This window comes from Lolium perenne, chromosome 7 (genome assembly GCF_019359855.2).
Source record: "Lolium perenne isolate Kyuss_39 chromosome 7, Kyuss_2.0, whole genome shotgun sequence".
Taxonomy (NCBI): domain Eukaryota; kingdom Viridiplantae; phylum Streptophyta; class Magnoliopsida; order Poales; family Poaceae; genus Lolium; species Lolium perenne.
The window spans coordinates 308,132,534-308,144,389 of record NC_067250.2 but is presented as its reverse complement, the minus strand read 5'-3'; the positions used below and the strand labels follow the sequence as shown (position 1 = coordinate 308,144,389).

General features: G+C 43.0%; 1 protein-coding gene across 1 annotated transcript; it reads left to right on the top strand.

The window, feature by feature from the left end:
* The first annotated feature begins 2,130 nt into the window (after positions 1-2,130).
* LOC139834018 (protein trichome birefringence-like 38) lies at positions 2,131-3,695 on the top strand. Its single transcript, XM_071824401.1, has 5 exons — positions 2,131-2,384; positions 2,534-2,717; positions 2,855-3,030; positions 3,128-3,286; positions 3,389-3,695. Exons 1-5 carry the CDS (start codon positions 2,131-2,133, stop codon positions 3,693-3,695), a joined length of 1,080 nt encoding a protein of 359 aa, XP_071680502.1.
* Positions 3,696-11,856: the final 8,161 nt, after the last annotated feature.

The window sequence follows — 11,856 nt, the reverse complement described above, 5'->3', positions numbered from 1 at the left end:
TGTAGCACATATGAGAAAGAGTTATTTATTATGCGATCAATGTTGAGAGTGTCCACTAGTGAAAGTATAATCCCTTGGCCTTGTTCCTAAATACTGCTATCGCTGCTTGTTTACTGTTTTACTGCGTTACTACTGCTGCAATACTACCACCATCAACTACACGCCAGCAAGCTATTTTCTGGCACCGTTGCTACTTATTCATACCACCTGTATTTCACTATCTCTTCGCCGAACTAGTGCACCTATTAGGTGTGTTGGGGACACAAGAGACTTCTTGCTTTGTGGTTGCAGGGTTGCATGAGAGGGATATCTTTGACCTCTTCCTCCCTGAGTTCGATAAACCTTGGGTGATCCACTTAAGGGAAAACTTGCTGCTGTTCTACAAACCTCTGCTCTTGGAGGCCCAACACTGTCTACAGGAAAAGGAGGGGGGCGTAGACATCAAGTATTTTCTGGCGCCGTTGCCGGGGACCAGAAAGCTACACAACAGGGATTTCCTCCCTCGTCAACCACACGCCAGTCCTGGACAGCATCACGTAGCCACCGGCAGGTGTTATGACCGGACCATACGAGCGGTCGCCTCCTTACCATTGCTCCATAATTGCGCCGCCACTTGGTTCTCAAGGCATGTTGACTTAGGATTGCTTACATCGCATAATTCTTCCTTGATTTGCTCCGATTTCCTCATTAATGGAGTCAAATATAAACATAATAAACTAACAAAGAGATTTCCACATTTATACAATTGTTAGTGATTAGTGGCAGTTAGAGATATTCTTACAATAATGGTGCGATATTCTTAGAATAATGGTGAGAAATACCCAGTTAAGATGAGTGTATTTTTCACCCATCAAATAGATGTGTGAATGTTTTTGCGACTAGGATAACAATGAACTCAGAGCATTATTTCCAGAAGGAGGTTGAAATGGTAGTTAGAATGGTAGGTATATAAGATATTACTGTTAAAACACATGGGATATAATGTAGAGGTTGTAATTTGAATGATCCCCTAGATATGGAAGAGATAGAAGAAGAAACTTTTTACAGTTCCATATGGGATATATAACATTTATTTTAGACTATTAATTTGCTGGAGAAGATCTAATGATCTAGAGAAGATTGAATTAATGTCAAGATCACCTGCTCTTATCATGTCTAGTGAATGAAAATCTTAGATGAGGTGTTGTGGATGGATAGTGATTTAATACCGTGTTATCTTATGTATGCTACATAAATATTTGGTAATGTCCTTAGGGCGTATACAATACTAGATACTACTCCCTCTGTCCCAAAGTAGAATGCCTATAATATTTGGATAAAGTCAAACTTCTTAAAGTTTGACCAACTATATAGAAAAAAGTGTCAACATTTATAATTCTAAATTAATATTTTTAAAACCATCATGAAATATATTTTCATATTATGTGCATTTAAAATTTTAGATGTTGATATTTCTCTGTACATATTTGCTCAAACTTTAAAAAGTTTAACTTTGACTAAAAACTGTAGGCATCCTAATTTGGGAAGAAGGGAGTAAGATAGTCTTCTCTTAGCATTAAACGTCATGTAGACAAGACAATAGAAACATATTGTACAATAGATTATCTAATAGACTAATAGTGTTATCTCAAACAATTAGTACTTGTGTATCTTGGACTGGAAAACTTTTAATAGAAGATCAGTAATGAGGAGAAGATATGTAGCATAATAAGCAAGTCCACGAGTTGTAGGAGCACAAAACCATGGGGCTCGACTTCAAGATCCCTTTCGGATTACCTGCACTCATCAGAAAGTTTGATCATTCACTTACACCATCGAAAAGCTGTCGAGTAGTAAGTCGCTTAGTAATCCCCATTTAGTTTAGAGGTTTTGATCACTAATGTACACCATGAATCCTTAGCACATATACAATCATTTGCTTCCAACTATCTGCGATCCATAATGCATCCATCCATGGAGAAATACCATTACCTACCATAACGAAGCGTATCATCTAGCTCTGCCTGGCCAGCTGCTCCTGCCTACATATACCCCTCCCCCTCCCTCATAGTTTCCACTCCTTGGCAGTCACAAGAACCTTCCCCGTGCACGCAATCCTCACCTGCATTGCTTCGTCTCCTCCTTGGCAGGATGGGGATTACTATGACGCGCCGCGCGGTGTTCTCCGCGGCCGTCGTCGTGACCGCACTCGTGGCCGCGTGCACGGCGTCTGGCTCGTGCGACATGTTCACCGGGACCTGGGTGACGGACGAGAAGTACCCTCTGTACGACTCGGCGAGCTGCCCCTTCATCCGCTCCCAGTTCGACTGTCGCCGGTTCAACCGCCCCGACACCAAGTACCTCAAGTACCGATGGCAGCCCAAACCACCCTGCTCCCTGCCCAGGTTGGTCCAATTGACGGCAGCAAAATTCAATCTCTCTCCAGACCTCCATGCGTTTGATCACGTCCATTATAGCCTTCCATGTTGGTATGGTATTTGACCGCTTTTCATGAAGAATTGCATCGAGCTGATGCCGGGTTGCCTGTGCATAGGTTCGACGGGCTGGCGCTGCTGAGGATGTGGGCCGGGAAGAAGGTGATGTTCGTGGGCGACTCGCTGGCGCTGAACCAGTACGAGTCGCTGCTGTGCTTGATCCACGCCGCGGCGCCCAACGCCAAGTACACGGTCTCACCGCGGTCCAGGAAGATCAATCCAGCGAGCACCGTCACGTTCCGGGTACGATTGTCCAAGTAAATAGTTGCTGGGTGCGTTTGGGCCTGGCCACAGGGGTTGTGTGATGTATGTGCCCACGATGAGGTGATCCCCTGATGTCCTGATCGTTCCGGCCGGCGGTCTGCTGCATGCATATGCAGGAGTACAATGTGACGCTGGTGTACTACGTGACGCACTACCTGGTGGACATCGTAAAGGAGAAGGCCGGGCGTGTCCTCAAGCTCGACGAGATCGACGAAGGCCGGAACTGGCTCGGCGCCGACGTGCTCGTCTTTGACTCCTGGCACTGGTGGCCGCGCAGCGGCCCGAAGCGACCGTGAGTCTAGAATGCAACGCTGTCTCTGGCAGCTGCCTTTTTTCAGGCTATATGGCTGAAACTCTGAATTCGCTTCGTGTGGGTTTCTTTGCTGCAGCTGGGACTACATCCAGGAGGGCAGCAAGGTGATGAAGGACATGGACCGGACGGTGGCCTTCGCCAAAGCGCTGAACACCTGGGCTCGATGGGTCGATGCCAACCTTCTCCATACCAGCACTAAAGTCTTCTTCCAAGGGATCTCTCCCTCTCACTACAGGTAAACTCTGAATTTGGTCTTGATTTCCCAAGAAGATTCTCATGGATCCTCGTCTCATCACAAGAAACATACGTCTCAATGTGGCTCCTATGTATGATTTAGGGGACAAGAGTGGGGCGCGGCGCGGAGGAAGACGTGCATGGGGGAGACGGAGCCACTGAACAGCACGGGGACGTATCCTGGAGGGCCGATCCGGCAGCAGGGCATCATTCGGAGCGTCCTGGCTAGCATGGCGAAGCCGGTGTACCTACTGGACTTCACTTTCATGTCGCAGCTCAGGAAGGATGCGCACCCGAGCAAGTACAATGGCGGCAACTTCGGTAGGGACTGCACCCACTGGTGCATCGCTGGCCTCCCGGACACATGGAACATACTCTTCTACGCCGCGCTCACCGGCCAACGCGGTTGATTCATTCCAGGAGCTGTAGTATAGGTCAATAATGAAATTTTGTTTTCCCGGTCTATGTTTTTATTGACCGTGGACTGGACAAAATACATTCTTAGTCAAACTTTGCCAAATCAACATTTCAAAAAATCATGACTTTGCAATTTATTTGAACAAACAAAGTACTTCCTTAACAGTTACGTGGGAAATTGTTCTGAAAATCAACATTTTCAGAAGCTTAGGGTTCTCATGTGGCGACTAAAATTTTCTCTCATTTATCAGGTATGTCCATGTATTCGAACATATTGAGTCGTCGTTGGATCAATAAGCTATGTCTCCAGCAGTGGAAAAAAAAACCATATTACAAAAAAGATTGTATTTTACCCTTTGAATCAGTTCATTTAGGACTACATTACAATATTACATATTGTATTTTGATACTAAACTTTCATACTTATAATCATTAGTCTCAAAAAACACACTTGCTTTTGAAACACAAGTTATAATTTGTTTTGCGAGGACAACGTTTTAATCGAAATCTACTCCATTGCTCAGTAAAGTCGTGCATTAATGAAACATGATATAACTTATTTGAAAAAGGATTGAATACCTTTTTATGTAGACAATATAAATAACGCTGCAACGTATTAAGTTACAATGTTTTCATTATATATTTTCTATTTCCAGTGTGAAATATTGCACTTTATCTAAGCTATAACGAACTTAGCTATATCAGAGAAAGACTAGCAGCAAAAGATCGCATGCCTGCATGGACTAATACGAGCAGCTTAAATTTCTTTGATGCGATATCTAAAGAGTTGGGCTGAACATCCATCCCAATAGAAGTTTCTAGAGTACATTATTATCTACTTAAATTTTCTCGAGAAATTATCTACTTAACTTTTACCAAGTAGAAACATAATTTGTCAATGTACAAGTACAAAATTCCAAATTGCATAGGATGTCCATAAGATGCTTGTTCTCAAATGGTGCCAAATATGTCTTTCATGTTTTCAAGTTCAACCGTAAACTGCAGTTGCATGTGTACTATCTAATTGGTGTTGGAGTAGCAATAGTTACCGCAATGTGATTTGAAGAGAAGGCACCTTATGTACAGTTTAAATGGTCTCACTTTTCATGGCTCGCCAAGTCAGTTTCAAAGTCTTTGACTTTGCAATTTACTAAGAAAGACTAAGTATTTTGTGCAATTACGAGGAAATTTGTTTTTTGAAATCAATTTTTCCAGAAGTTTGATACAGTCATCATTATTTCTCGCAGTGGACAAACAAACCATCCTTTAGAAAATAATTATTTTCCCTTTTCAACCAGTTCATTGCTGATTGCATTACATCTTGTTTTTTAGTACTAAACTTTTTTTTTACTTATTTAAAATACTCACTTTTTTTGAAATCTAATTTTTTATGTGGATAACTCTTTAAGCAATCTCTACTCCATTATTATGTGGTGTATGTGATGAATAGGACATGGAAAAGATAAGTCAAGATTTGGTTATTGTCTTCCTTTTTTTTATTTGAGTTGTATTTGAATATATATATAAGTTGTGACAAGGAATATCATATTATGATCCCCTAAAAGATCTGGTATTTGATCCTTCTATAATGTGTTATTGTCTTCATTCTAGATTCACTTGATCTAACCCATAGATCAAATCATCTGAATCCCAAAGAAAGGTTTTAGTAAAGGTTACATTGAAGTTTATAGCGCTCAACTTTATGACCTACTTCAATTCCATCGAATTAAGTGAAACTTCAATCACTTCGATAAGTTTTATTTGAAAGGGGAAATTTACCAGATTTTTATTCATGGATGCAATGCACATATCTTTTTCCTCTCTATTTATAGCCTCAAATCCTAGGGTGTTACACTCATTGATCGCCTTATCGAATCGAGTTAGGACTAACAAAAATGTTCTGTTCCAAGAGAGGTTGTGCAAGCAAAATAAATTGAACGATCACTAGTAGAAACAAGGGCTTTGGTTTTTTGCCCCAAATGGCTTTTGCACCGGATTTGGCACGAACCGGTGCTAAAAGGGGTCATTAGCACCGGTTCGTGGTGCGCAGCCGGCCGAGAGACCTTTTGCACCGGTTCGTGTTACGAACCGGTGCAAATGAGGTATATTTTGCACCGGTTCGTAACACAAACTGGTGCAAAAGGTTCGTCGCCAGGCACGTGTCAGCCGAGGAACCTTTAGCACCGGTTCGTGTTACAAACCGGTGCAAAAGATAGACCATTTGCACCGGTTCGTAACACGAACCGGTGCTAAAGGTCCCCAGCCCTATTTCAGCTCAGCTACCCGGCCAAACAGCCCACTCACTTCATTTTTGCTAGGAGAAGGTGTGTGTGTTGAGTGCTACCTTGCATTTCTTTGGCATGCACACAAGGTGCTCGATGAAATGTCTGAGAGAATGATTTCGCTTGATTTTACACAAAATAAAAATGAGATGAGGTGCCGGAGCGACACTTAAGCTTTCTCCTCTTTCTTTCCCTCCTCGATCAAGGTTAAACAACTTTACCCTTTCATTTGTACGGTGCTAATATCCACTATATATATTATGATGTTTTGTAATGGTTTTTTGATAAACTTAATATTTGATGTAGATGAACCGGCGACAATGGATGTACGTTGACCGACGTCTGCCCGAGTTCACTTCGGGCCTGAAAGAATTTTTCCGTGTGGCTGAGGAAAACCCACAGGCGGATGGTTATATGTGTTGTCCATGTGTTGATTGCCGGAACTTAAAGCAATACCCTGAATGGCAAGTCATTCACTCCCACCTGCTTTGGAAAGGTTTCATGTCCAGCTATAATTGTTGGACCAAGCATGGAGAAAGAGGGGTTATGATGGAAGACGACGACGAAGAAGAAGAGGATGATGATATGTACCCTAACTACGGTGATACTGCAACAGGGCATGATGAAGATGAGGAGGCAGGTGGAGGTGATCAAGATGAAGAGGCATCAGATGAGCCCGTTGATGATGATCTTCGTCGGGCCATCGCTGATGCACACAGAGATGCAGAAACTGAAAACGAGAAGCGAAAGTTAAAGAGCATGTTAGATGATCACAAAAAGAAGTTATACCCAAATTGCGAAGATGGGAACACAAAGCTCGGTGCCACACTGGAGTTGCTGCAATGGAAGGCAGAGGCTGGTATATGTGACAAGCCATTTGAGAAGTTACTGAAAATAATGAAGAGGAGGTTTCCAAAGGATAACGAATTGCCTGACAGTACGCACGAAGCAAAGAAGGTTCTCTGCCCTCTAGAATTAGAGGTGTTGAAGATACATGCATGCATTAATGACTGCATCCTCTACCGCGCTGAGTACGAAAATTTGGAAAAATGCCCGGTATGCAATGCACTACGGTATAAGATCAGGCGAGATGACCCTGGTGATGTTGAGGGCGAGCCCCCTAGGAAGAGGGTTCCTGCCAAGGTTATGTGGTATGCTCCTATAATGCCACGGTTGAAACGTCTGTTCATAAATAAAGAGCATGCCAGGTTGTTGCGATGGCACAAAGAAGACCGTAAGAAAGACGAGAAGCTGAGACACCCCGCTGATGGGTCGCAGTGGAGGAAAATCGATAGAGAGTTCCCGGACTTTGCAGATGACGCGAGGAACTTAAGGTTTGGTCTAAGTACAGATGGAATGAATCCTTTTGGGGAGCAGAGCTGCAGTCATAGCACCTGGCCTGTAACTATATGTATCTATAACCTTCCGCCTTGGTTGTGCATGAAGCGGAAGTTCATTATGATGCCAGTGCTCATCCAAGGCCCAAAGCAACCCGGCAACGACATTGATGTTTACCTACGGCCATTATTTGAAGAACTCTTACAGTTGTGGAGCAAACCAGGTGTACTTGCATGGGATGAGTACAAACAGGAGTCATTCAACCTACGAGCGTTGCTTTTCGTGACCATCAATGATTGGCCTGCTCTTAGTAACCTTTCAGGACAGACAAACAAGGGATACAATGCATGCACGCACTGCTTAGATGAGACCGAAGGTGCTTATTTGAAGAAATGTAAGAAGGTTGTGTACCTGGGGCATCGTCGATTTCTTCCAAAGAGGCACCCCGTCAGAAAGAAAGGCAATCATTTCGGAGGTGAGGCAGATCACCGGGAGAAGCCTGAACTCCGTACCGGTGATGCTTTACTTGATATGGTCAAGGACATAAAAGTAATATTTGGAAAGGGACTCTATTGCTAATTATACAATGTGTACTATTGAGATCAGTCCAAAGATTATACAGCATATTGAGAAGATACAAAGAAGAGTTCTCTGGAGTAAGAAAACTGATGATGGAGAAAAATGTCTATCTCTAGCAGCATGGGATATGGTGTGCAAGCCTAAAGACAAAGGAGGTTTGGGCGTATTAAATTTGAAAATTCAGAATCAGGCCTTACTTCTTAAATTTTTGGATAAATTCTATAATAAGAGGGATATACAGTGGGTACACTTGATATGGCAAACTTACTATCAGAATTCAATACCGCATGCATCAAACTTATGTGGTTCTTTCTGGTGGAAATCTGTTATGAGACTATCTCCTATTTTCAGAGGAATTACATCTTGTCAGATCAATAATGGCCGAATGGTTCTCTTCTGGAAAGATGAATGGAATAATACAATTTTGCAAGATTCTTACTCATGCTTATTTTCATATGCTAAAGATGAAGATATCTCAGTGGCAGATTTTTACTCCTCCAGTAATATTTCAGAAATGTTTTTTCTACCTTTGTCTCCAGAAGCTTTTGCTCAATATCAAGAAATACAAACAATCGTTCAAAATCAGAAAATACAACAGGAAAATGATATCTGGAAGTATAAATGGGGAGACAGGTACTCTTCAAGAAAATACTACAAGTTTATTCATAGGTTGATTGATCCACCAGCTCCCTTCCCTTGGATTTGGAAATCTAAATTATGGCCAAAGTTAAAAGTTTTTGCTTGGCTTCTTCTTTCGGATAGATTAAATACTCGAAATATGCTGAAGAGAAGACATTTCAATATTGGAAATATTTTTTCATGTGTCCTATGCAACTCTGGAGATGAAGAAACGTTGGAACATCTTTTCTTCCAATGTCCCTTTAGTAAATACTGCTGGACGAAACTAAATATCTCTTGGAGTGTTGATCGGGACAGATTTGATATGATATGCCAAGCAAAAGCAAACTTCCAGGAAAGCCTCTTCTTTGAGATTTTTGTTATAGGAGCTTGGGGAATCTGGAAAGAAAGAAACAACTTTATTTTCAAAGGGATTGCAACCTCAAGAGAATCCTGGAAGGCAAGAGTAATTGCTGACTTACAACTACTAAGGTTCAGGGTAAACCAAAACCTGGAAAATACTATTTCTCTTTTTATAGATAGACTATCATAGACTTTTTTTGTTGGTTGTAAAAGTGGGTGTATGCACCCGAGATGATGTAATTATTCTGGTTTTTTAATAGAGTACCACAGTAGGAGCCTCTCCTGCTGGTGTTGTTTCAAAAAAATATTTGGAAAGGGTCCTGGCGGCCAATCTGTTCCCAAAAAAAGGGCTTCGAAGAAAAAATCTGTTCCCAAAGACGTTGTTACCGGACACGCACCCATGTGGAAGAAAAAATCTATATTTTGGGATCTACCCTATTGGAAAGTCCTAGAGGTCCGCTCTTCAATCGACGTGATGCATGTGACGAAGAATCTTTGCGTGAACCTGCTAGGCTTCTTAGGCGTGTATGGGCAGACAAAAGATACACCAGAAGCAAGGGAGGACTAGTATCGTATGAAAGTCCCAAAGAACAAGCAAGAACAGAATTACAAGATGGATACAGGGAGTCGCTTAAGTCCTGGCAGCTACGCTCTTACCAAAGCAGAGAAGGAAATCTTTTTTGAAGTCCTTTACAGTATCAAGGTGCCGTCTGGATTCTCATCAAATATAAAGGGAACTATAAATATGGTGGAGAAAAAATTCCAAAACCTGAAGTCGCATGACTGCCACATTATTATGACGCAGCTGCTTCCGGTTGCACTGAGGGGGCTTCTGCCAGAAAATGTTCGAATACCCATTGTGAAGCTATGTGCATTCCTTAATGCAATATCTCAGAAGGTAATCGATCCAGCTAGTCTTCCAAGGTTACAGAAGGATGTGGTGCAATGTCTTGTTAGCTTTGAGTTGGTGTTTCCACCATCTTTCTTCAATATTATGACACATCTCCTGGTTCACCTTGTCGAAGAGATTGCCATCCTCGGTCCTATCTTTCTACACAATATGTTCCCCTTCGAGAGGTTCATGGGGGTCTTAAAGAAATATGTTCATAACCGTGCTAGGCCAGAAGGAAGCATCTCCAAGGGCTATGGAACAGAGGAGGTCATCGAGTTCTGTGTTGACTTTAATCCTAACCTTCAGTCGATTGGTGTTCCTGAATCGCGACATGAGGGGCGACTAAGTGGAAAAGGCACGCTAGGAAGGAAATCAATGATATGTAGGGACGGCATTTCTTTCACTCAAGCACACTACACAGTTCTACAAAGTTCCACCTTGGTGGCCCCGTATATCACTGATCACAAGAATATTGTACGCTCCGAATATCCGGGGCAGTCTGAAGACTGGATAACACATAAACATATGCAGACATTCGGCGGTTGGCTCCGGACACATCTCATTAATAACAACGCTATTGAAGATCAGTTGTACTTGTTGGCCGGGTCACCATCTTCGACTATACTGACTTTCCAGGGGTACGAGATAAATGGAAATACCTTCTACACGTTCGCCCAAGATAAAAAGAGCACCAACCAAAACAGTGGTGTCCGCATTGATGCAACAAACACTAACAGTGGGGAAAAGGACACATATTATGGTTACATAGAGGAGATATGGGAACTTGACTATGGACCTTCTTTTAAGATCCCTTTGTTTCGGTGCAAATGGTTCAAGCTTGATGGAAAAGGGGTAAAGGTAGACCAGGTACAGACGGAATAACAACAGTGGATCTCAACCATCTTGGTTACAGAGACGAACCATTCGTCCTAGCCAATGATGTGGCTCAGGTTTTCTATGTGAAGGACATGTCCTCCAGACCGAAGAAAAGAAAACAGAAGGAAACGAGCTCATCCGATGAGCCAAAGCGTCACATAGTTCTTTCAGGGAAAAGAACCATCGTGGGAGTCGAGGACAAGACAGACATGTCAGAAGATTATAATAAGTTTGCTGAAATTCCGCCCTTCACAGTGAACATTGATCCAACCATCGCGTTAAATGCTGAAGATACTCCATGGTTACGGTCGAAGCGATCATAATGTATTAATTATTATCTTGTACCTTGATGAGCTCATATTGTGAAGCGTTTGTTGTGATATGTATCAGTAACATTGGTCGTTTGAACTAAATGCTCTTTCCTTCGAGAAGCTCCCGGAAGCCCTATTTAATTACCATGAGGTACTAGTTGTTGGGTGTATATATACTAGCAGCTTCCGAGCGGGACTTGCGGGAAGAGTTACTCGGGCAAAGCTTCCGAAGATGTCTAAGACGGCCAGCCATCTAAGACATCTTCGAGAAGCTTCGCCGGAGAGGCTCTTTCCTTCGAAAAGCTCCTGGAAGCCCTCCTTACCCTGAGCTACTGGTTGTTGGGTGTATACTAGCAGCTTCCGAGCAGGACTTGCAGGAAGAGTTACTCAGGCGAAGCTTCCGAAGATGTCTAAGACGGCCAGCCATCTAAGACATCTTCGAGAAACTTCGCTGGAGAGGCTCTTTCCTTCGAAAAGCTCCTGGAAGCCCTCCTTACCCTGAGCTACTGGTTGTTGGGTGTATACTAGCACTTCCGAGCGGGACTTGCGGGAAGAGTTACTTGGGCAAAGCTTCCGAAGATGTCTAAGACGGCCAGCCATCTAAGACATCTTCGAGAAACTTTGCCGGAGAGGCTCTTTCCTTCTTGGTCGTTGCCTCTCAGGCTGCTCTCTATACTCTCCCCGGAGGGGGCTATATATAGCAATGTGCCTCCAGATAATCCCCCCCCCCCTAGATGAGGCCACCCCAGATAAGGCAAACACCAGATAAGCCTCCCCCAGATTTAGCCCCCCATCTTTAGCACCGGTTCAAGCCAGGAACCGGGATAAAAGGGGTATATATAATCTAATCCACCGTCTTTAGCACCGGTTGAAGCCAGGAACCAGGATAAGGGGT